Source organism: Malania oleifera, chromosome 5 (genome assembly GCF_029873635.1).
Source record: "Malania oleifera isolate guangnan ecotype guangnan chromosome 5, ASM2987363v1, whole genome shotgun sequence".
NCBI classification, from domain to species: Eukaryota; Viridiplantae; Streptophyta; class Magnoliopsida; order Santalales; family Ximeniaceae; genus Malania; species Malania oleifera.
The window spans coordinates 55,576,925-55,604,190 of NC_080421.1; the positions used below are offsets into that span (position 1 = coordinate 55,576,925).

A 27,266-nucleotide genomic window follows, 5' to 3' on the forward strand; every position below is an offset into this window, starting at 1 on the left:
AATTTATACAAGGTGGTCAACCAGTCACTTAGTGACAGTTGACAATCCCTTCTTCTCTAATTTTTTTTCTCGCATGCATGAAGTGTTTTTGATACTAGTGATCGATCAGTTTAGTTAATTTTCAAAATTTGAATCTTCTTTATTTATTAATTGATGAATTGAGGTGGGTCAAGTGTCTTGATTGTTGTCGTGTGTCAAATATCCATCCAAATCGTTTAATGGTAGTTGATAGTTATGGTGGTTAGAATTTTGAATTTCTAAATTCTCAAACCCTATTTCCCCCCACTATCGTTATCTACACATCCAAGTGGGGGCGTAGGTAAGGAGAGAGCATTGAAAGAGATTCAAGTCTTTTGGTGTCATAGGGAATCCTTTATATTTGAGAAAGTGTTGAAGAGAGATTTCATTGAAAATATTTTTATGCATGCTTTCAAGTCAGTCCTATCACCCTTTTATGTTTATTTTTTAGTTCCATAATGATTTTGCACAGGGCGACTCTTCACAATATGGGGCCCTAGGCGATATTTAATCGGGACCCTTAATATTTTTTTTTTCTTTCTTCGTTTTTCATATCTGGATTTATATTTTCTCATTGGCATAATTAATTTTCAAAATTAACATTAATTATAAATTGACAAATTATGTAAACAAATAAAAATAAATTTAATAAATCTATAGAAATAATATATTGAAACAATATAACTTGATTATTATTATTATTACAAATTGATCGACAAGCGAAGCTTTAGAGATATCGGATTCTTGCTGGATACAACGCTCTAACCTCAAAACTTCCAAAATATAAGAAAAAATAGAAAAAAAAAATCAGAGTGAAAATAATAGAAAAATAATGCACAAACATTGAAATCAAAATTAGGGTTGATGAAAATTACAGAGAATCGGAGGCCCAAAGATGATGAACACAAGAGTCGGAGCAAAAATCATAGAGAGATCGAGAGATAAGAGTGAGAGAGTGTAAGAGATGGAAAGATTTTTTTAGAGAGACTAAGAGAGAGATAAGAGTAATAGATAGTTAGAAATATAATAAAGTTGTTAGTTAGGAAGTCAACGAGATTTAAAAAAAAAATTTAAATTGCATTTATTTTACATTTTAAAATACAATTTCATTTATTTGTTAGTTGGAAGTCAATGTATGAAAAGAGAGCATAATAAATAATGTTAACATTATTTAATTAAAAAAAAACTGAAACCTCAAAAATATATTATTATATTAAAAAAAATTTGGGGGTCCCAAAATTTTTGGGGCCCTAGGCGAACACCTCAGCTACTTAAAGGAAGAGCCTGCCCTGATTTTGCATGAGATTATGCATGTTATTGTGTAATTTGTTTGTGTGATTGAAATTTCTTTGTGTTTTCAAACACTTTACGTGTTGTTAGTGTTTCAATGGTGATCTACATGCACATGCAAAACCACATTTGGTTTTGGTATATCATATTTTTAAAAAAGTGCGTATTTGATAAAATGAACCTCATTGCTTCTTTCTCCATATTCCCATATTTGCATGTTCCATTTTCAAATCAACATATCATCTAGGATAGTAGGAAAATAAGGTTCGTACATTAAAATCATTGAATTTCATAGCAATTTGGAAGAAAAATAACAAATGCATGTAGATGATCGACCAGCCTCGAAGGATGGTCAATTGCCCCTAATCTTCTGCAAACGATCGACTGACCTCTGAAACACGGTTGACTGCCTAGCCCAAAGGCTATTTTACAACCATTTTCTTTGGACTTTTCTTAGATTCCAATGATGTCGATGAGTCAAAACACTCAACAAAGTGTACATTTGAGTCTAATTGTTCATATTTTGATGTGATTTTATGGTTTTCTCTATAAAAATCAAAATTTTCATTTTTTTTTTCAAGTTTTTTCAAAAGAATTTAAAAAATTCTAGAATGAATGTCCATGATGTGACTTTTGGACATTTCTAGAGGTTTTCAAGTTTACTTTTTAAGAGATTTCAAGGCGGGTTTGTGGTTCTCCCACAAAAATTAATTTCCAAGTTAATTTAGTAAAATGACATTTTTTTTTTCAAAGTAATTGCTTATGAAGTGGTTTGAGAGTGGAAAGATGTTTGATTTTCTAAAATGAAAAGATTTCAAGGCTCTACATTGAGAGAGAGAGTTATATGAAAATTCAATGTTTTTAATTAAATATGCATTTTTGAATCAACAAAGACTTCTAGTGTTTTCAACAATCATCAAAATATTTTCTAATCTAAATTTGAAATTTTTTGATGAATTACAAATGACTTGATTCTCTTTTTGAGGATATGTACATTGTTTATTTTATAGATTCAATAATAACGACCAAAAAGTCAAAAATTCCTTTCTTTATCTTTTTTTTTTTTCCTTTTGATGTTTGTGTGATTATTTGACTTTTTTAGAGGCATCAAAGTAGTATGGTCTCTATGAGGTTACATCTTTTGTATGTGCCTTATGAAAGCCTTTTCAAAAAGGTTTGGGCAAAAAAACATTTTCTATGTATAAAAAAAAAACTAAAATAGGAATTTTGTTTGTTGCGAGTGGTTGACCGCCTATTAGGGGACAATCAACCAACCTTGCCTAAGAGTAAGTAGGTCGGCTAGCCTCTAAAGGTGGTCAACTGACCACTGTTGCATCCCATTTTTTCATGAATTTTGATATATTTATTTACAAAAATTGATTTTTCTTAAAGAAGACAGACACGTGCAAAAAGGTAAGAGTGGTAACCATTCGTAGAATGTGTGTTTTAGAGTGCTAATCTCTTAGTTCCATTTGAAAGTGGTACGATTGGCGTCGAGATTCAGTGCCCAACGGCTATAAACGATTAGTTTTCAATTTAAACATATTATATATCACCTCAACGACCATAAAACGGCTAGTAGCCCATTTTTGACTATAAATACAAGTCCATAGACTTGATTAAACAAGTTTTTGAGGGTTTATAAGTTTTTAGTGAAAAACATACCTTAAACATCAATTCTAAGCACTTTACATCTTTATTTTATATTCATAAGTGCTCATTCTTTCTTACTCTCTAATCTTGTGTGAATCATTCCTTGAGAGAATAGTGTAAGGTTTATTTTGTAATTGATATCAGCTCATTTGAGGAGCATCATCTTATATTTCATCTTCTTCTTGTAAAGGTTCTTTGTGAACCAATTGGTGAAAGTTCTTGGTGAATCATCTTGCAAGGCTTCTTGGTGAACCTTTCGGCTCTTGGTGAGCGGTAGGGATTTGTTTCTGAGTAAAGACTTTTTCGTCGAGAAAGGAGTTTATAGTGGATTGTGGAATTCTTGAATTGGTCTTAAGGTGTGGACGTAGATTTGGTGCCGAACCACGTTAAAATAGTAATGTTTAACTTTCTCTCTATATACTTTTTAATTTGTGTCTTGTGCATGATTTACATTTTATATATTGTGATATAATTATTTGTATTTTATCAAAAGTTTTATTTTATAGAGAAGCCAACAATAGGCAAAAAGATCCATTCATCCCTCTTTGACTCTATCTATTGCCGGATGAATAAAATCCATTTAATCCTGACTCGTTTACAACCCACCTGTACACAGCTCGTGAACCCACCTCTACACAAAATTGGTGAGCAAAATATAATGAACTGACTAAGGACATGAAGGGAATAACTCATAATGTCTAAACCCTCGCTTTATAAGTGCAGCTGGTGCGGCAAACCCTAGCTCTCTACCATTTGACAGGCAGGGGAAGAGCGACTATCGCCATTTTCAGAGCGAGAGAAGAGAATGGTGTCGGGATCGGGGATTTGTGCGCGGCAGGTGGTTGTGGATGCACGCCATCACATGCTGGGGCGGCTGTCGTCGATCGTGGCGAAGGAGCTGCTCAATGGCCAGAAGGTGGTGGTCGTGCGGTGCGAGGAGATCTGTCTCTCCGGTGGCCTTGTCCGTCAGAAGATGAAGTATCTCCGCTTCCTTCGCAAACGCATGAACACCAAACCCTCTCATGGTCCCATCCACTTCCGTGCTCCGGCCAAGATCCTTTGGCGCACCATCCGCGGGTCTCCTTTTCTCTCTCTCAAGAATTTCGTAAACCTGGTTATGTTCTTGATTTTTTTGTGATTCGTTTTTTATTTTTGTTTGGGTTTTATGTCTGACTGTAGGATGATTCCACATAAGACGAAGCGTGGAGCTGCAGCGTTGGAGAGGTTGAAGGCGTACGAAGGGGTTCCTCCGCCTTACGATAAGAAGAAGAGGATGGTCATTCCTGATGCTCTCAAGTGAGTTTTTTTATTTGGTTTTTAAATTTGTTGTTTTTTTTTCTTTTTGAAAAATATAGTGAATTACACACACCCTTCACTTGCAACAGAAGTTCACTTGGTTGCCACTGTGGCTGTCTACTCGTTTCATTGGTTTTGGTTGGAGTATTTTGTTAGAGTTTTAATTGATTTTGTGGAAATGGTGCTAGGGTTTTGAGGCTTCAAGCTGGGCACAAGTACTGCTTGTTGGGACAGCTTTCAAAGGAGGTTGGATGGAACCATTACGACACTATCAGGGTGAGATTCAATTGCTCAATGTTTTATGACTTTGTTTCCTGTTGTATTTGTTATAATGATTGTGTCTGCTCTAAAACTAGATTGCATTTGCTATTTTTTGCTTTCTACTTGTTGACCTAGATACTGATGATGTCCAAGGTGGTTGATGTGTCATATTTTTTATGAATGTGCTCATTTTCTGTATAAATAGACGGCCTCTGTAATTATACTAATTTCTGCAGATTTAAGTGTTAACTGATTTAATGATCTGCTTATAAAATTTGACTTGGAAACTGAATTATTATGTTAGAACCCTATCTCAGGATGCTGTAAATCTCTCTATTAAGTTTTGTTGATGCAATTCTCTGATTGGACATTTTGAGGTTTGCTGGGATTGGTGATTGTTGCTTTATGTAATGTTCTCCTAGGTCTTTTGCATCTTTTTCCATTCACATATTCTTTTTTTCTGTCTGGCGTTACGTCTTGCTGGAAAAGATATTTTCAGGATTAATAACTTGCCCAATTCATCATCTTCTATCTGTGATAAGTAACGTAACATGTGGTAAAATGTTAACTGGCCTGTGAAATTACTAATTGAAGTTAACTGTAAATGACATTGTGTTTGTCCTATTACTTGTATTTCTGGTTGCTTGGAGGTAATTATAGTGATGCAGTCTGCAATTCAAATGCACATTATGGCCCTCTTCTATAATTCTCAATTTTCTGTTTTCTGTTGTGTTCATATATTTTTTGATTGATGATATTCATATCTTGTGGAAAGTAACCATCATGAATTTAGTACTTGTATAGTTAATGTTACAAATGTAACGTATCCTACTCTTATGTTACTTGCTGTATTGCCCCAACTGCTTTCATAAATTTGTTTGAGGTTATAGTAATTTGATTACTTCTCTCCTGGCACAAAGTAACTTATTCTATTTTAGTTATTTTCTCCCAGTACTTGACTGCTTGATAAAATTGTTTACTGGCATAAGAAATCATCTAATTAATGTTTAAATGATTATATGTTCATAATATGATGTTATATGATAAATTATATCTGTCCTATGAATCTGTGTTGCTGGAAGATTCTTTGTCTTCGCTAAAACTCATTTATATGCAAGGCATCACTTTTGGAATGGGAGTTATTTCATTTGTTTTATCTAAATGTGCATGTTACTTCTGAAATGATGTCTTTTATTAAATTCAAGTTTTAAGTGTTTACTATATTTCTATTACTAGGGTATGTTCAAGTTAAGTTGAAAAAATGCTTGAAATAACTCAATTGATATTTGATTGTTGAGCTCAAGTTCAAGTTCAACTTGACTATGCAAGAAACCTCAAGCCTGGTTCAAATGAACTTGTTATGGTTATAAAATAATATTAATTAGTCTTAATTAGACTTGCAAGTGGTATTTTAGGACTTCAATCTACTTGAAGTGGGCTTGACTTGAAGAGTCAGATAGAGTCCAGTCAATTTGAGTCTAGCTTGAGTGAGTTAAGCTCAAGTGGCAATCATGCTAGCCATGGCTCATTTGCAATTTGATTGAGATATAAGGGTATAATGGAATGGAATTTGGGTATTGCGGAATGCATCACTCTGTTTTTAGTTGCTTTTAATCAACCCTTTATTCCATTCCATTACGCCAGATGTGGCCCATTTTTGTGAATGTTGCACTGTGGTTGTGATTTTTTATTTTTATTTTTTATGGAACGGATGGTTTTGTGGATCTTTATATGAACATGCCAGTTTGGATGACCTGTTGCAGACACTTCATGAAGTTAGATACTTGAATTTGATTGGCTATGTTGATATGGTTTAAATTTAGGTTATGTAGAGTAACTTGTTGGTTGTTGTTAAAATTTTGTTTTTTGTTGTCCAACAACATATGGGACCCTGATATTCTCTGAAAACATAATATCTTCAAAGCTGTATGAAATTGGTGTAGTATATTGTGCTTGATAACTGGCTGGCATCACCCTTTTAAATAGATGGATAAAGGGCCTGCTTGGATGGCAACTTCTGTATTATGTACTTTTTCTCGATCAATGTTACGATGTGGATTGTGTATTTTTCGTTGCCATGGCATGTCTGAAAAATCTTAGGGGCCATTTGTATCACCGTCAAAAGTTATGAAAACGAAAACTAGAGATGGAAACTGAAAACCAGAAACTGGCTACCAATTTGGTTAATATTGTTAAACTTTTTATTAAAAAATGCTCATTTTCATCTTTCAGTAAAAAAATGTTGTAAAAAATATATAATAAAAATAATAAAAGTGCAAAATAATACAAAGTAAAAATACTTTTATAAAAATAAAACTTATTATACTTATTTTACTTAATTATTATAATTTTAAAATTTACTTTGCAGTGCCTATCTTGTTGGACATGACAATTGAAAAATAGTAAAAAAATTTTGTACTTGAAGGTTATTATTTTTTATTTATTGAAATTTATATATATTTATTTTAATTACATTTAAATTCATATAATCATTTAATTTTAATTTTAATTAGATAGTGTGTATAAAATTAATAATTTAATGAAAATGATATATTGTGGATATTATGATTTTTTAGCAACGGCTGCCAAAACATTTAAAAATCAAAATTTTGAGATTTATTTTGTTTTTTAACAGCAGAAAACTGGCAAAAAAAGAAAAGAAAAAGAAAAACAGCAAAATGACAAACATAATTAAACATGTTTTAATAATTTGTTTCTTCACTTTGCAGTAACGGAAACAGAAAATAAAAAATAGCAAAGATATCAAATGAGCTCTTAGATTTTGCACTGGCTGTATTTGCCAATCTTGTAGTAAACAACTGTTGTGGTATTATCAATTGTAGCGGAGATTTGGTAGCTGTGTGCTATGGCATGTTTCTTGAACTTGTAAAATTTATGTTGCCATGGTTCTTTTCCTGTAATTTAGGAAAATACAGATATATAATTTATTTTAACTCCAAGCTGGGTATATTATATGGTGTGTGAGGGAACATGTTTACTTAGTTTGTTATAATCCCATGGGGGAAGCACGCTATTGTACAGAGGAAAAAGCTTATACATGTCTGTTTCCTGTCGCTATAGGAACTGGAGGAGTCGAGAAAGGAGAGGGCCCAGGTGGCATATCAGAGGAAGAAGCAGCTCACCAAACTCAGGGTGAAGGCGGAGAAAGCAGCGGAGGAGAAGCTCGGATCCCAGTTGGATATCTTGGCTCCTGTGAAATACTGAAGTTTTTTACAGTCAAATTGGTTTTTTTTTGTTAACCCAGTTTTCTCTTCAGTCTCCGGGCTTGTGCAATTTAGAGAACTAAAATTTTGATAAATTGAGTGGTCATTTTGTTTTTTCCCCCTTTATTTAAAATGTAGCAATGATTCTTCTATAAATTAGACCTTGTGTTGGCTAAACAGTGCCTAATTATGCTTGCATTGGATTTGCTGAATTGTTTGAGTCTTAAATTCCCTAGCCTGTTTAGTTTTGCGAATGTTCTTTGATCCTGAAGTAGTTTTGAGTTTCAGTCCCTGGTCTTCTTGAGGATTTGACTATTCAAAATGCAGCAGGTATGCCCGCCCTGTGAATAAGCAAGCTGTGATGGAATTTGGAAGCCGTCTTCTTTCCACCCGAAATAAAGGATAAAGTTAAAGTTTGAGTTTTTGGGGTTTTGCGTCGGCCTTGTTGTTTCAAGTTCTCTTTTGACTCTCGAGGTTGCGAGGGAAACGTTGCCTTCTTGTTGTTTCCTGTATCTTTTGAAGGAGTTTTTTTTTCCCGAATTTTAATTAAAAAAATTTTGAGAAAAGTTGGGATAGAGCTTTATTTTCAGAATTAATGCTCTTTTGAAAGATAGGTTTTATTAGTGAGATAAGAGCATGCATATAGTGTCATCATTTGGGTGGGATTTAAAGTATTTTACTTCTTTCAAAATGGAGACAAATTCCAACTCTTGTACTTTCAAAAATTATTCTTGTCAACTTTGTTGAGATTAACTTTCAAAATAAACACTTCATAAGTTTTAGCGTATGATTAATTTGTTCTTGCAAGAGAATAAATAGTACCTAGTATTGGCTTGCAAGAGAAGAAATAGTACCTAGTATTGGAAGCAAGAGAAATTACCTAAAGAATGAAATGGTATGAGGTAAACTTATTTAAAGGAAACCTTAAAAAAGCGTCCGAAAAATCATCTTCCATCAAACTTTCACCTGTTAGGCTTTTGTGTGTTTTGCATATTGATTTCAAGAGTCAAAACATGTAACAAGAAGGAATTGCCGCACAACACTTCAAACAAGTTTGTTGATACGAATGTGCAACGGAAGCTCACAACTCGAATAAATCCGAAACAAGTAATACAAGCACTCAATGATGAATATATGAAACAAGCAATCAATCACAATTAATAAGGGAAAGCAATAAAATCAATGACACACGAATTTACATGGTTCGACAACGTATCTACGTCCACGGGAGCAGCGATTAATTTTTCACTATCAAAATGCCAAGCTTACATCAAGGGTTACAAAATATTGTATATATTCAAACCCTATGCGTATAGAAAGCACTTAGACTATCTAAAATACTTCTGTAGTAAATCTCAAAGGAAAATCCTCCAAATCTCCCAATCTACTAATCTCCCGATTCAAATTTTGTGACCTGCGCCGAACAAAACCGTTGACGAGTTGCTTGTCGAGAGCTGAATCTTGCAGACAACTGAAATCGTAGATGATTTCAAGGAAATCACCGACGGTTAACCACCGAGAGTAAACCGTCGACTAAACATCGATGCAACTGTCAACGGTTTTCCTCCTATAACTTCCTTCCTTGTTCTTTGCATAACTATGCTTTCCCAGCGTATGCGGTCCATTCAAATATGAGTCACATCTCCAACATTCTCTACCTTGGCAAATATTCACCACTTAGGAGAAATCCAAAAGCATAATCTCACTGCTCCACCTAGGACAGTAGATTAGGACCACCTCCTGTCTAGCACATGGAGACGCTGATCAAGTCCAAGCAATGCTTGAACTTGTTCGTTGTGATAGACTTTGTCAACATATCAGCTACATTATCAGACGTGTGAACCTTTTCAAGTAAAAGTTCACCTGAAGCAATCAGTTCCCTAATCCTGTGAAACCGCATATCAATGTGCTTTGTCCTCGCATGATACACCTAATTCTTCACCAAGTAAATGACACTTTCACTATCACACTAGAGCTGAACTCCACCTTACTAGACACCCAACTCTTTGACCAATCATGTGAGCCACAATGCTTCCTTGACAATCTCAACCACTGTCATGTACTCTGACTCAGTAGTAGATAAGGCAACGAGTGACTACACCATAAACCTCCAACAAATAAATCCTCTCATGAGGGTGAATACGTACTCTATGGTATACCTCTTATCATCCAAGTATCCTACGTAGTCAACATCCATATATCCTACTGCTGATGGATCAATCTGTTGTCTACTGAACATAATGCTCTATCCGATTGTACCTTTCAAGTACTTGAGAATCCACTTGATTGCATTCCAATGTTGTTGAACCACATTCGAAAAGAACTTGCTTACCATGCTGACATCATGTCCCACATACGGCCTTGTACACACCATAGCATACATCAGACACCTCACTACACTAGCATAGGGGACCATCAACATATTACGAACCTCATCGTCTGTCTTGGGGCACTGGGTGGTAGATAGCCTGAAATGACTCGCTAACAGTGTACTCACCAGTTAGCATTAGACATGCTAAACCTCTCCAAACCTTCTCCACATAGCCGTCATGAGATAACCATAATCTCCCTACAACTCTGCCCTTGCGAATCTCCATGCTAAGAATCATCTTGGCTATACCCAAGTTTCTCATGTCGAACTCTTTACCCAACATAGTCTTCAACTAATTTACCTCAATTATGTCTTTTCCAGCAATTAACATGTCGTCGACATAAAACAATAAAAATATTTTTAATTGAAATAAATTTAAATTTGGAAAAAAACTCCTATATATATATATACACACATACATACATACATACATACATACATACCTATTTCATGTTTAGATATTAAATGAGAGAAGCTAAAATGCATTTGAAAAATTGGTCATTTAACTCTCTATTCAAAATGCTCGGCCATCTGCCTTGTAATTTCAAATTTTCTTTTGATTGTTGAGGTCACAAGAGAAAGATCGCCCTGCCTGTGTTCTTTTGAAGTTTGAAAAATGTCCGGGACAGAGAACAAAAATGAGAAAGGATTTAATAATTTATTTTTTTCATGTTCGGTTATTGAATGAGAGAAACTAATATGTATTTGAAAAATTAGTCATTCGATTTTCTATTCAAAATACTATTAACATTTAGTTTATCTAAAATTTTAATTATGGTAGAATAAATTTTTTTTTTTTAAAAACACTTGAATTGGAGAAAAAAAAAAGAATATTAATTCTTCAATAGAGGGAGCAAAATAAATTTATATAATTTTTACTGATATTAGCATTTGATATAAAGAAAAAAAAGAGATTCTTTGTTAAACTGAGCAAAAGAATGGTACATCCTTCGAGATTTTGAGACCAGATTATTAGGTTTGTAAAAATTATCGTGAAATGATCGTACTTTCAAATAGGAACCGGTGCATCAAAATAAGAATAAACATGTAAAACTATAATTTTAAACTATTTTTTTTCACCCCAACAAATTCACTTTTCAGTTTATCATGTTTTACTAAATTTTTGAAGGAATATCTTTTAAATGTTAGAGTTTGATATTATTACATTGAAAGTTAGGAACCCAAACCTTAAGAAGGAATGAGAAGGATTATGAAATGTCACATAAACTACCCTTTAAACCCTTACTCCTTTAAACCCTTTAATGAACCAACCCCCATAAGAAAAATAATAAAGAGGAAGATATATTCTATTGGAGGATGAAAGAAATGAAAAATAAAACCCAAGCAAGGCCTCTCTAGTAGTAAGAAATTTCTTTGATTAATTGAAACTTTATGTTAGGCTCGAGTTACACAAAGAAAGACAGTACTTCTTCTATCCTTCTTATGATTCAAAAACGTGAGACCCTTAACATAAAAATCCCGAATATTCATTAGTGGCCAAATGTCTCTTAAAAATATCTTATGATCAAGGGAAGAAACAGGTTGAAAATCATCTCACAATCATAGCTACTTATTTATTTATACTTTTCATTATAATAGCCTTGAGTATAAGATAAACTCTCAGTGCATGCTCTTTTATCTTGAGTTACAAGATGAAATCTTGGGCCTTATTTATGTATCAGTGGAAGGGATTGATTGTTGGGTCCTTGAAAAAAGAGTACCTTTGCTTCCTAACAAAGATTTGCATGATGGAGTACTGAAGCAAATTAAAGCCAAGATGGCATTTGGAAATAATAATTACTCTTGTGTTGGTCCATTAGGCATACATCTTAGGCGTCATCCTTCTTAAGAAAAATGGCCTAAATAAAGATGAAACAAAGTAGTGGAAAGTAGTTTCAACATGTGTTATAACTTTTTTCTTTTTGATTACATAGAAACTCCAGCCACCAATAAGCTTTTCGGATCCCCTGGTGCGGCACCAAACCTACGGATCAGTGTCCTCCCCCTAAGTAACATGTATTATAACTTGGTAATATTTCTAGTTGATTTAATATTTAGGATTCGTGAAAATATAACTTTGCCTTTGGTTTGTGAAATGTTTATTTTTCGAAATAGATTAGTTATAATAAATTAGTTATACAAAAAATTAGATTCGTACCATAAAATAAATAATAATGTGAAATTTTTTATGAATGCATAATAAGAAATAGTTATTTTTAAATTTTTTAATGTAAATGTTTATTTTTTTTTTATTATATGTTGAATGAAATAATAAAAAACATATGAAGAATAATGATCGCCTATATTTTCAAAATTTTTATTATATTTATTCTATCTTATTACAAGTAATAGTTATTCTCTGAATTGAAGGAGCAGTAAGTTTATAATATATGACATTTCTTGAATATTTTAATGTTAGTGTAATAAATTCTTTTGGCCATTTTGTTAGCAGCAGGAGGTCAACCTTAGACAGCTATTATCAATGATTTGGCCATTTTGCTAATGTTAGTAACTCAACGTATTTGTTTTTAGTTTGAGTTGCTCTTTATAAATTTTCTATTCTGCCAAGGTCAAGTAGTCAATCCTTGTAACGAATTGATTTTTATGATTTAGCCATTCCAATAGTGTGATACTAATTCCGTCAATTTTGAGGCTTTTGTCAACAACAAATATTTGGACTTGGGTAATGTTCAAGTTGTCACACCCATATATGTTGATGTGGGTGTCCTTGCTATTGATTGACCTTATGCCATGGATCCTCAAACTGGTCACTAAAGAATCCTAGTGAAAAAGGGAGGCATTAGCGATATGTGGTGACAATAGAAATTGTAAGACTATGTCAAGCCTCTTTAGCTATTGTTGCAACGTACTAGAGAAGGGTTCGGAATGGCGAGGAGTAATGTTAGCTTTACTGTAATCCCGAGAGAGAGGGGGGGGGGGGAGGTGAATTGGTATTTTAATATTTATCCCTTAGGTCAATCCATTAACAACAGTATTACACAAGCTTAAGATCAATCTAATGCGTATAAAATAAATCAGTATATATTTTTAGCGAAAATTAAACTGCACTAGAAATTTAACCAACAATAAAGTAGTAAAGAGCACAACACCAAAAATGTTATTGAGATTCGGTAAATTACCTACATCCCCGCCTTGGCTAACAAACACAAGGATTACACTATAAGCTCACTTAGTAGGTGGAACGGCACCTAAAACAAGCAGGTCAATTAGCACAGGGCTAACCTCAACCTTTACATACAATCTTTACTGGGTTGGATTACCGCCCCTTCAGGCCACGCATGGAATACAACAGTATTTCTTAAGAATAAGCTGGGTACAGTGATTATGCTTCTTAATCAAGCATATATGTACCAAATGTAATCAATCAACCACACATCAACAGTATAGGAAATTGTAAGCTCGGTGATGTGATTTTGTGTAAGCAAACACTCACCAAAGTATAATCACAAATATGCTCAAGAGTGTTTTAATAAGCTATTTCTTTGAAGCAAAGTATAACAAATCTCAATAATAGTTTAGGGTTTCAAAGATGCTGCAAACAATATTCTAACAAACTCAAAATATTTTCCTCAATGAAATAAGAACAAGAGTTGTTTGAAAAATATAACTTGTAAAATATTTTGCACAACAAAAATTATAATTATAAGAATCTTGCAATAACAATGCAAAGATCCTCAAGCTAATGAGTTTTCCCAAATATAAGATTTATCAAGTTAAATCTATGGGAAACACTCTTACTTAACTCTCAAAAATCAAACAATCAACAACCAATCTAATGAGAGTATTAAGCAATCTATATCAAAGCAAAAACACAATAAGAACTCTCACAATGCTAGGATTAACTAAATGAATGATTGTATGAGAGGATTTGAAGAAGAATGGGTAAAATAAGCTTTTTGAGTTTAAGAGAATTTTTGCTAATGATTTTCCTAATCTCTTGCTAATCTGTACAAATGAGGCCCTATATATAGAAGTTGCCCAAATTATAACCGTTAAGAACTCATATGGCATTATTAGAATTATTTAAAAGCCATTTAGAAAAAAATAACTTCGTTTAACTAATTTAAATCTTGGTAAAAAATAAACAATCTGAGAGTTTTCGGGTGGCTGAACCACGATTCGGTTGCCCAAACAGACTCAGTAGAAAATGTTGCTTTTGATCGTTCAGGTGCTCGAATCAAGGCTTGGTATGCTAAACTAAGGCGATTTCATGTGGTCTATCATCCGGTTCAACGAATTCATGTGTTCGGTCGCCCAAGGCCCTTTTGAATGTAAATGTTCGGTTGGATGAGTTGGTGAAAACGGTCACCTCAGCGGTTCGATTGACCGTTGTCGGTGTGTACAATTTGGTTTGGTTTTCCGAACATAGGTCAACATGTTGACCGATCCACGGTTTGAGCACTCAACGTGTTTTGAGCACCAAGGGTTCGGTAGCCCGACCTCTCACATTTTTTCCTATTAAGTCCATTTACACTTTAATTTATTCCCCTGATATTATAAGTGATTATGAGAATTATTTTGTGCGTTTGTTTAGGGACCTAAGGTCTTTTCTAAGGTCTATGAGCTTACAACAAACCTATATGCATAATACGTAGAGATTATTACAGACCTTTTTCCTATAATTACTATTACAGACCCGAATTGAATAAAGATATAAATTACAACATAAAATAATCTTAAAGGTCTTCAGGCTTTACTTCATGTGCCATCAATTTATTTGCTAATATAAACCTGCACACAAATTGGATAGCCATCAAATACTTGAGTATTTGTCATTATCAAAACCGGGTATGGCCTATGAGGTTAACAAGTAATAATAATAAATGTTCGATGGAGTCATTACTAACCTGTTATTTACTTAGGTGTAGTTAGTTCAACTAATTACTACTCATTGATTGGTCTTTAGACTAATCCTAAGGCCGAGGAACCAATAGTATCGATCTGCATTAGGACCGAAAATTCAGTTATGTGAGAGGAAAGTACTAGCACCCCCTACATTCCTATTCTACGAACAGTACCTAATTAACAATGAATTATCCTTAAATTGAATCTAATGATCTTAATTAATTCCTTAAAAAGTAAATAAATATGAAAATTTAAAAAGAAAATGTGAAATAACGTGTGATTTAGGAATGTCTAATAAGACCTCCAAAAGAGGCTCTCAGAGCTAATATAGGTGAAGTTTGAAATACCTCTTTACCCTTTATTTAATCATTGGGATGGATACATACCAAAATAATATATATATATATATATATATATATATATAAATAATAATTAAGCAAATTCATCAAATTTGAGCAAGAAAAGTCTTTAAAACATTTTTAGGTTTCCAAAATTTTTTAAAGAAGTTTTTGAAAATTTCGAACATTTTTATACAATTCTATGAGATTTTTAAAGAATTTTTCTCCATTTTATTTATTTTTGGTATTTTTATTTTTCTATTTTTTATGAGTCAAAATGACTCAAATAATTTTATTAATTTTTTCCTAATTTTTTAATATTTTTTTTTCTAAATTTTTATATTATTTTCCCAATTTTTAAAAATTTAAAATAAACTAAAAAATTCTTTTAAATTAAAGAACAAATTGGCAATTTAGGATGCGTTATACTGACTCAATCGGTCAAAACTAGATCAACGGGTCAAGTCAAGTTGACTTGATTGGGGAAGAGGGTTGCCATGTGTTAGCCAGCGGTGGCAACATATGTCACTGATATTTTATATTATATATATATATATATATATTTAAATTTATTGTAGTAAGGTGACGTCACGCTGATGTCACCGCCACATGGTAGACTACGACAGGCACTGGGCTTTTGACGTGGATCACTGGCGTTACATTAATTCGGCTGTCTAGAGAAAACACAACTTGGACAGTCAGGATTGTGCCGCATCAATCCCCGAACACGTGGTCTCGGTTATGCTACAAGTCACCATCCATACGGTGACACGTGTCCCACTAATTATTATTATTTATTTTAAAAAGTTAATATAAAATTCTTGTTTTCTTTTTTCTTTTCTCTTTGTTTTCCTATTTTCTCTCTCCTCTCTCTGCACCCTTCTCTCTCTCTCTCTCTCTCTCTCTCTCTCTCCCTCTATGTTCCTTCATATCTCTGTCTCGCCCTTTCTCTCAACTCACTGCCTCGCCCTCTCTCTCTCTCTCTCTCTCTCTCTCTCTCTCTCTCTCTCTCTCTCACACACACACACACACACACACACACACACACACACTTATTTTCAATTCTCTTTCCCTTGACTCCTTTTTCTCTTTTCTCATCCTCACTCCATGTTTTCTCATTTTTGCAAGTTTTAAAAAAAAAATAAAAAAATGAAGAAAACACAAACAGAAAGCTCTAAGCTCTAAGATCCAAACAAAAGATAAGTCCTTCCTGATCTCCACTCTCTTTATTATTATTATTATTATTATTATTATTATTATTATTATTATTATTATTATTATTTCATTTTCTCTAAATTTTCTTGCATTTCTTCTTCTTTGTAGTGATCTAAACAAGGGTCCAGGTCTTGATCTAAACTTCAACCTAAGTTCAACTAAACTAGAGTTAAGTTTGAGCTGAACTGACACTGGATTTAGAGTTAGCTTAAAGCTTTGGGCTGAGTTATATGGCCCACGGGTAGATGACTTAATTAATTTGGATTTGGGCTGCATGATATTGAGCTTTATTTTAAAATCAATTGGGGTTGGGCTAATTGGGTTGGACCCAATATGGTTCTATTTGGGTTCATGGATGGGCGTAAGTTAAGGTAAATGGGTATGATGACCCAGGTCAACGTTTACCTGGGTCTTGGGTCTGGTCATTCAAATCTGGGTTATTGGACCTGAATGTGGGTATGGGTATTCAAATCTTAATATTCCAAATCCGGGTAAAATACCTAAGTTGTTTGGTGAATTTCGAGGAAATTTTTAGGCTTTTTCCTTTTAGATCACGCTAAATTCTGCTTTAAAATTTTACCCACATACAAATTACAAAATTTTGAACTAAAAATTCTGCATTTTAATTATCTAGGAAATTGAAATAGAACAAAACGAAATTAAAAAAAAACAACCTCTGTCTTCTATTTTCTCCAATCTTCAAGTATGCTACTTTGAATCTCCACTACCAATGCTGCTTCTGCCCTCTAGCCATTTGCTTCTCTCTTTCGAACCTCGAACTCTCCCAATATTTCTCTCTCAAATTTTCTCCATACTCTTTCTTCCCCAAGAAACTCCCTCATTTTCTTTTTATTATTTGTGTGTCCGTGTCCCCTACCCTTCTTAAGCCCACTATTTATAGGTTTAGGGGAATCACTCAGTTAATAGTGATTAGATCAATCAGCATTTAACTGGTCAATGAAAATTAAATTGAATTGATCAATTTATGCTTGCATTAAACTATGATCGCACCCATATGTTACTTGTGTAAATTCACACACTTCTAATTTCCATTTTTCCTTTTGTGCTTGCAGGTTTAAAGATGAAGATGGAAACCCACTTTGCCTCATTATATATATATATATATATATATATATATATATATATATATATATATATATATATATATATTACTTTTTAATGTATTCACGTTTTTTTTTTTTTCATTTTTTCTATGTATTCAGTTTTTTACTTTTTTTTTTCTTGTATTTTCCCCTTTGAATAGATCTTTACACAATGAATAATAATCCAAATTATGTTATATAATCCATGGACAAAATGGGGTGTCTAGAGCTATAAAAAAAAGTAACACATTGATATTCATGTTCATAGTTTGTTGGCATCTATAAAGAAGAAAAAATAATGCTCAGGATACCGCAATGGTCTCTATGGATGCTCAAGTTAGAGTAAGCACAGGAATGAGTGTTGACTCTATGAGTTTGATTCTGTTTGATTATGACAAAACCAATGTTTCTTACCTATACACTGAGCTTCTTGAACAGGTTTATCCTTAGCATGCTCTGATGGTAGGAACACAAGGAAGTCATACGATCCACAAAGATCATGTTTCATATATGGCATCTAAAAAAGAAAAATAAAGAAGACCTCTCTATTATTGTATATGCATTCAATTTTATTGGGTCTGTAATATAATATGATCTGTAATAATGCATCTGCATGCATGATAGGGTTTTAATGCTCAAGAGGCCATAGATTGACTTTAGGACCCTAAACACCACATGAAAAATCCTTTTTAACTCACAAGTTATATCTATGCAAACTGGGGTGAATTCCAATCATAAACAGGACCTAAATCTTACTTTCAAAGGGCTTCGGGTGACTGACCATAAGGAGTTATAAATGGCTTAGTAGATCGAACTTAAATTGAACTAACTGTCCTTGGTAAAATGAATGTTTAAAAGCTATTTTTCCACTGTCCCCGGGCGACTGAACGTTTAGTTCAAAATAGGCTCGGGTGACTGAATTGTGAGGTTCGGCAAACCGAACTACTCATCGGGTGACTGAAGCTTGATTGTTTGGAAAATTGCCTTGGCTTTAGCCAACCGAACTCACCCTCGGGCACCAGAACCCAAAAGCTCACCTTTTCTCTGTGTGTTTGTTCGGGCGACCGAAACTCTCAGGTTGCCACATTTTTACTGCGGTAATTGAGGTTAAAACTTCTTTAAATATTTTTAAAATACCAAATAAGTCCCCAACGACTATAATTGGTGGAGTACTTATAAATACTCATTCATTTGCTTTACTTAGAAACAAGATTAGAAAATAAATTAGCAAAAAGTTCTCTCAAATTTTTACACTCCTATTTGTTCATACTCCATAATTTTTCAAGCAAATTTTGTTCATACTCTCTCAAACTCTTATTTGCAAAAACCATCTTCGATAAGAGAGTGTTTATTGCATTCTCTTCATTTTCATTATTGTTGCAACTTGAAGAATGAATATATTTGTGTGCTTCATACATTATCTTAGAGCTAGTATACTCTCTCATTCATTATTGGTGAAATTATTTTTAGAGAGTTAGCTTGAGTTGACCCTAGATTATTTCATAGATAAATATTATCTTGGGATAACTCTTTTCAGTTTTAGGATCTTTGCATCTTTGTTGTAAGATTCAAAGGTTAGATTTTGTGCTTATTGCAAAATATTTTTGAGAAGCTAACCTTGACTATTTCTTGATTTTATTGCTGAAAATATTTTGTGGAGATTAAGTTATTAGAAGTATAGATCTTTGAAATACCATTACTATCTTACACCTATTTTATTCAAAGATCAATCTTAACATCATCTCTTATATTAATTGATTGACCAAATTTCGCTTGAGCTTTAATTCTTTATCATACTTGAGTGCATTGATCATACTGTGCTTATTGCTAGTACATATTTTCTTAGTTAAGTAGCATTTGATTTGTATGCAAACTTTACATTCAGTGTTGTATTCCAGGTATGGCCTAAGGGAGTGTTAATCTAGCCCATAAGGATTGGTTGTAAAGGTTGAGGTCAGCCCGGGTAATTTGACCTGGTGTTGTAAACGGTGTTGCTCCACCCGGTAAGTGAGCATTAGTAGAATCCTCTTGCTTGTGAGCTCGAGGCGGGGACATAGGCAGTGTTGGCCGAATCTCGATATCATATCGTGTGTTCCTTTAATTCCTGCACTTCAATTTTCTTATATGTATGCTATTATTCATTGTCTCATTTTACATACATGGTTTGAATGTTTGAGAAATACTGAGATTGGTTTATTTATTTAAATATTTGCTGAGTATGTTTTTTGTGATATTGGAAGAAGTTTAGACAGACCCTAGGTTGTGTATTACTGCCGTTGGCTTAGCTAAACCTAGGGTGAATAATTTTTTAAATATCCAATTCACCCCCCTCTTGGGATTACACCAAAGTCAACAATTGGTATTAGAGTCTCATCACATAGACCTAAACGTTATTTTACAAAAGATCATGATGGCTCAAGTTGGTGTATCCCCATCTTGTGAGGGAAGGTTATCTACAAACCCTCTAATGTTTTATGGTGAAAATTTCACTGAATGGAAATTTAGAGTGATTATATTTATTAAATCATTAAATTGGAGGATTTGAAAATGTTGACCTTATAGGTCACATCTGGTTTTGATAATGACAAATACCTGTTGTATTTTATAGGTGCTTGAGGTTATGTGTAGGTATTTAAATTGGTAGATCATAATAATAGCACAAAGATGAATTGAATTTGAAGACCCAATATTTGTTGTATTGTATTTCATTATTATTTAAAGGGTCTGTAATAGTAAATAGGACTTGACTTGTAATAATTGCATGCATCATCTGCATGATTTAATAGGTAAGCTCAAAACTAAAAAAGGCCTAGAAATGACCCTAGGACACTCACTCGTACACATATATATGTTGGTCATTTGAATAAGGTGTTTGTTGGCTTAAATAGGATCAAAATGCACTAAATGTGCACATTTGGTCGACCGTACTCCCAAGCACAGAATTCTCCCGGTCGACCGAAGTAGGATCGGGTCAACAAATTGACCACAACCTAGTCGACTGAACTCACCTAGTTTATTTATACCCAGTCTACAGAACTCTCTTGGAGTCAACATAATTGACCATCTGGTCAACCGAGCAAAAAATGCATATCAACGCCCTAGTCGACCGAGTTCCCATATGTGGGACCTCAACGGTCTGGTCGACTGACCGAGGTAGTTCAAAATGACCCCGATTGATTGAATCGCACAAAAAGAAAAAAAAAAACAAAGCACCCTGAGCCTCCATGTTCGGTCGACCGAACTTGTAGTTCATTTAATGCTCGGTCGACCAAACTTGTAGTTCATTTGGTTGCAAAAATTTTTTCAAATCATTTTCAAATATCTAGTGTGTTTCATCTTGAGAAATATTTGAAGAGATATTTGTTTATGTGGTAAAAATCTTTGTTGCAATATTCATTGAGTAATATCATTCGTTGAACACAAAGATTAAATACCTTTTGCAAACCAAATCTATATATTACTTAAGCTTTATACATTGAGAAAATCGGATGGTTGAGATATATGAAGTTTGACTGATATCTTTGTTTAAGCATTTAGATTGAATATACATTTTGTGATACAAAGATTATATTGTTTGCACTCTCACACACTAATTACAACAATTGCAAATATATATTTGAGAGTAGACATCTAAGACCACATTGAGCTTACCTTATTATATCATTTGGTGGTGTATGTGATTGCACGTATTGGGTACACATCTACTGTATATGAAAGCATAATCACTGTACCAATTTCATTGTTGTGAAATTACTGAGTGTTTCTAGGCATCGCTTGAGGGGGCGGTAATCTAGCCCGGTAAGGATTGGTTGTAAAGGTTGAGGTCGGCCTTGTGCTAATTGACCTGGTTTGTTTAGGTGCCACTCCACCCATTTAAGTGAGAAAGTATAGTGGTAATCCTTGTGCTTGATAGCCAAGGCAGGGATGTAGGTAATTTTCTAAACCTCGATAACATTTCTGCGTGTCACTTTCCTTTTCAACTTTTTGGTACATGCGTAGTTAATCAAATTGCATTATTTAAATTTTGGTACATATTATAATTGATTTACTTCACTTGCACTATGTTGACCTTATTGGTCACGCCCGGTTTTGATTATGACAAATACTCATTGTATCTAATGAGTGTTTGAGGTTTTGTACAGGAACTAAAATTGTCAAAGATTGAGATGTGCACAAAGAGGAACTAAAGCTGAAGACCGATTATCGATCTTAATTGTAATATAATTCATTTGTGAAAATTGATCTGTAATAGTAAGTAGGGCTCTGGTTTGTAATAAGCTCACATATATCACATGTATGATTTATTATGTAAGCTCAAACAAATCGTAAATGAGAAATGAAAGACCTTAGGATTTTCCCTTGGTCGACCGACAATGGACTTTTTTGGTGTCTTCAAAATTGGACCCCAAGTGATCCTAGGACACACATATTTGCATATATGTTTGTTAGGCACTTAAATAGGGTTTGTATGTTTCGAAATGGGACCAAAATGCACACTTGGTGCACTTTTGGTCGACCGGACAATACAGTTCATTTTGGCTTCGTCGACCGAACCGGACCTGGGTCAACTGTTGACCAAGGTCCTGGTCGACCAAACCTATGCAGTTCAAAAGACCCGGTTGACTGAAACCCCCTAGGTCAACATTTTGACCATCTGGTTGACCGATCCACTTTTGTACTCCAACTACCTAGTCGACCGAGGGTCCTTAGGAAAAATCCCAACGGTCTGGTCGACCGAACTAGCCAGTTCAAAATGGCCGGGTTGACCGAACCTCGAAAAAATGGGAAATTGCCCACTTTCGATCGACCGTGGCTTTAGTTCAAAATCCCCCTGGTCGACTGAACCATATGAGACTTGGTCGACCGAAACATCTCTGGTCGACCGGACCTCTCGGGTTGCCCTGATTTTTACCGTAGTTAAACATTTTTTAAACAGGGTTAAAATATTTGAAATGTCATTAAACTTCCCTAATAATACCCAATAGTTCCCTAAAGGTCATATCTCTTCCCATGTCTGTATATATAAGATCATTTGAGAAAATTAGACATTTTTATTAGCTACTTTGATTAGGGGAGAATTCTCTGAAAATCCAAAAGCCTATACTGCTCATTTCTGAGCCTCATTCACTCATGCTTACTATCTATTAGTGCCTACATCATTTGTAAGTGGATTGAGTGTTTGTTTCCATAGGTTTGCTCTCTTTGTATTGCTTGGTTGATACGATTTTATTGAGAGCAAAGCCTAAGTACTCTTAGGGGGCTTCGTTAATAAGTCTCTCCTAAGAAGACTTTCATTTGATCTTCTGAGGTTGTACATTCATTGCAATATCTTGAGAAGATCGTATAGTATTTTGGTTGCAAAATCCTTTCATAATCACTTTCAAATATCTATTGTATTTTATACTGAAAAATATATTTGAAGAGATATTTGTTCGTCTGATAGTGATCTTTGTTGCAACATTCACTCACTCATATATTTTGTTGAATACAAAGATTACACATCTTTTGCAAACCAAGCATATACATCATTTGATACTTACATGCTTGAGACATCCTGCTGATTGAAATACTTGAGACTTGACATCTTTGTGTGAACTTATTGGTTGAATATATTGTCAAACAAAGATTGCTTGTTTGACACTCTTACGTACGCATTACACTGATAGAAAATACCTTTGAGAGTTGAACTATCTAGACCACACTGAGCCTACATATTGAATCATATTATGGTGTGTGTTATTGCGTGTATTTGGGTACATATCTGCTTTACACGAAAGCACAATCACTGTACCATTTGATTATATACACATTTTTTGTATTTTCAGGCAAGGGCCTGAAGAGGGAGACTAGCCCTAGAATAGTCCCAAATTGGCTTAGACCCAGTTAGGAAAGCTAGGTGCGCCATCTTGTTAAGGCGTGTAGGTTGAGATCAGCCTTGCTAATTGACTTGGTTAAGGTTGAGGTCAGCCTTGTGCTAATTGACCTGGTTGTAATCGGTGTCGCTCCACCCTTAAGTGAGCTATTAGTGGAATTCTCGGACTTGCGAGCTAGAGGCGGGGACGTAGGCACAGTTGGCCGAACCCCTATAACATATCGTGTGTTGTGTATATTGTCGCACTTTATATTTATCGCACGTGTATGTTATTAAGTAAATGATGCGATTGATTTAAATTTCCGCATATTATATTCATCAGCATATTTGGAATTGAATAGAAAGACCCTAGGTTGTTATATTCATCTGACATCTAGTTTAACCTAGGAAAGAAATTTAAAATTCCAATTCACCCCCCCTCTTGGGAATACACTAATTCTAACAATTGGTATCAGAGGCTCGTTACACTTGACTTAAACGTTTTTGCAAAGAGATCGCAATGACTCACATTGGTGTATCCCCATTCGGTGAGGGATAGTCACTTTCCAGTCCTCCATTATTTTGTGGTGTCGACTACACCACGTAGAAAGTTAGAATGACCATATTTTTGAAATCTATGGACTGGAGGGTTTGGCTTGTGACTGCTAAAGGAAGATGTGCACAAATAAATGAAAATGATTTTAATATGATTAACTCCAATGCCATGGATATATTGTACTGCGCTTTAGAGACTAATATTTTTGTTGAGATTGTGGCATGTAGTAGTGCACAGGATATCTGGGATGAACTTGAAAGAAAATATGGAGAGTCCCAGGAGAATAAGACCACTACTCAGGAAGTGGTAAATAATAAGGCAATTGCAGTAACAGCCGGTGAGGTATATGTTCCTATCTTAGCCTCTGTAGATGATTCTATTACTGAATGCTATGTTGTATCTAATGCTGAATCATCTGTTTACTGTGATAGTTATGCTTGATGATTCTCATGTTAAATACTGGAATATATCATGCAATGAATCATCCGATTGCCCTTGTGATAATTATGCCATTAATTCATGTAATAATCCATGTGATGCATGGTGTGATGACTCTTGTGCCAAATCCTGTGATATATTGTATGATGAGTCATCTATTGGATCTGATGATAATACTGTGTGCATTGATTCATATGAATGTTATAGTGATAAACTTTGTGATGAATCGTGTGTTGAATTTTACAATGAAAGCATGTCCTCACATATGGAACTAGAAAAGACCTCATTTAAAATGTACAGAATTCTAGTTGAGATATCAAAGAAGAAAACACTTTTGAAAAATGAAAATGAAAAGGTGGCAAAGCACTTAAAAGATTTGAAAAAATATCAGGCCACTCTAGAAAGAAGAAAAATTGAGAAGGTTTTGAAAATTATCTACTTAGAAAGAAAAACCAAAGACTATCCTAAAATGATTTTCAAACCCACTTGTGAAAAGGATAACAATGATAAACCCTTGGAAGTTAAAAAAAAAAATATTTTCATAAAGGGTTCATGTTCTGTTTATCATACCCACAGTAATGCCTCAATGAGTAAAACTAGAATTAATAAGCATAATCTTTCACGCATATATAAAGTTTGCTTATGTTGTAAAAGAAAAGGGCACGTTTGGTTTAATTGTCTACTTAGATGTGCTAGAGGCCTAGACAAAGAAATGATGTGGGTTATCATGAAAGAAAACCCCGTAGGAATTAAGGAAAATCGAATTCAAATTGAAAATACATTTTTGTTATCCTTCCTTTGTTCCTAGGTGTAGGGGTTATAACGACTGTAGGATCGGGAAGTGACTGATGCTTAAAACGAAATCCTTAGTATATGTACTCACTAAGCCATCTTATTATACTAAGACTTTTATCCACCTCCAAATGGACATGACATCTTTGCCTAGCACTTAATTCAAAATGCTTAACTCATGCTGACATGAAGATCATAAAGTTAAGCAGCAGTTGTCCATTGCACAAAACTAAGTTTTAGGGTTCCATCTTATATCTTACATTACTATACCCTAAACTCATTTTTAAACATGAAAAGCCTAAATCAAAATCAAGACATCATTCTAGGCTTAAAGCACCATTGATCATGAATGACTAATGCATATTGTGTACTTCTCACAGCTATAACCAGATTAGAAGTACCTTCTAGGGAATTGGTATCTTTGAATTTAAGTTGCAAATCCTTTAATTCTGGTTTATCTCATTCATAGGAAGTCATCACCAAACCACGATCATACTCGGTGAGTTTTCACTCATTACTTGGTTCATATCCTTGCTCCTCTATGTCATCATTTCTGTAGGATACTTTCCAATCACCAAAGAGCATAGTTTAAGAAAAGCCTCATACTCCTTAGTGCTCGGTGCCCAAAATAGGTCAATAAGTCAATTCTTGGTACACACCTCATTTGAGCAATATCTTTTCACCAAGAATCCCTAAGAATCATGTTTATGCCGTAATATATCAAATCCGGACCTAAGGGAGACCTTTGGATCAAAATCAGGCAAAATCGGGAAAAATTTACTATGCTCGGTCAACCGAGCACTTCAGGTATAAAATACCCTGGTCGACCAGAACAGTGTTGACTTTGACCTTTACGGTCGACCAAACCCCAGTGAATATACTCCCACGATCGACCAAGAGTTCTGGTTTTCCCCTGGTCGACCAAATCTTGTTACAGTGCACCCTTTTAGTCGACCGACCATCCTAGTTCATTTTCTCCTTGGTCGACCGAACTATGTTGGTGCCTGGGGAATTTCAAGCGCCGGTCGACCGTATCGGCTTCTGGTCGACCGAGCTGTGGTATATATATATATATGTTTTCTTAATTTTCAGCTTGTTTGCGCTTAATTCTTGAGAGAGTTTCCATTCCTTCATTGTATTTCCAACGATCCTAACCTCACATCCTCACTGGCTTGGCACACATTGAGGCTCACGACATTACTCATGCCGAGGATGAGCATTTTCTCTTAGAGAGGTGCAAAGTAAGATATATACGGGAGTTCCGTCCCAAGGAGGCTATACTAGGTAAGATACTCGATTTAGAATTCATGGATCTGCATTTTAGAAATATTATGGACATGTTCGAGTATCAGGGGTGGAAAACCTTTATTTCCTACCAGCCTGGGGGTCATTACCCAAATTTTGTTCGGATGTTTTACGCCAATTTGGGAAATGATGAAAACGGGTACTTCTCCCATGTGCTGAGGACCAATGTACATTTTGACGCTCAGTATATCTCGGATGTCCTCAACATTGACTGTGGAGACTTTGAGTGCCCTGATGTGGTAAACTCCTGGATCTTTGAACAGGAATTCATAGTTGCCACATTCGCAAACCTGACCCTGTCTGACCCTGACACTGCTAGCCAGAACCACCCTCCACAGTACAGACAGTTCACCCTAGAGGCTAAGATAGTGCACCACCTAATCACATACAATGTCCTGCCCAAGGCGGGATCTAGAGTGCACGTATCATTCTTAGGCTGCTTTATTATGTGGTGTCTATTCGCTTAGAAGAAGTTGGATCTACCCAGTTTAGTAATCCGTTGGATGATGGCCAAGATGATTGGCCACCGAGTGATAATGCCATATGGGGGCATTTTGAACAAGCTATTCAAGAACATCGGAGTCATGCGGTCAAATGTGGCTTCACTAAAGAAGAGACGACCTGCTGACATTTTCTCTGGCGTGACCCTAAGACTGATGGGGTACGAGCTTGTTGGGAACATCTGGGTG

The 27,266-nt window shown here is 34.6% G+C and overlaps 1 protein-coding gene across 1 annotated transcript; it reads left to right on the forward strand.

Annotated features, from left to right (window-relative positions):
• Window positions 1-3,569: 3,569 nt before the first annotated feature.
• Window positions 3,570-7,919, forward strand: LOC131156323 (large ribosomal subunit protein uL13w). Its single transcript, XM_058109916.1, has 4 exons — window positions 3,570-4,038; window positions 4,141-4,257; window positions 4,446-4,533; window positions 7,600-7,919. Exons 1-4 carry the CDS (start codon window positions 3,767-3,769, stop codon window positions 7,741-7,743), a joined length of 621 nt encoding a protein of 206 aa, XP_057965899.1. The 5' UTR covers window positions 3,570-3,766; the 3' UTR covers window positions 7,744-7,919.
• The last annotated feature ends 19,347 nt before the right edge of the window (window positions 7,920-27,266 follow it).

What these genes read in the sequence shown, in the direction of transcription:
- LOC131156323 (XM_058109916.1), top strand. Translation starts at nt 3,767, where the DNA reads ATGGTGTCGGGATCGGGGATTTGTGCGCGGCAGGTGGTTGTGGATGCA. An exon ending in GTCATTCCTGATGCTCTCAA is followed by an intron (nt 4,258 to 4,445) that starts GTGAGTTTTTTT and finishes AAATGGTGCTAG; the next exon opens with GGTTTTGAGGCTTCAAGCTG. An exon ending in ACCATTACGACACTATCAGG is followed by an intron (nt 4,534 to 7,599) that starts GTGAGATTCAAT and finishes CTGTCGCTATAG; the next exon opens with GAACTGGAGGAGTCGAGAAA.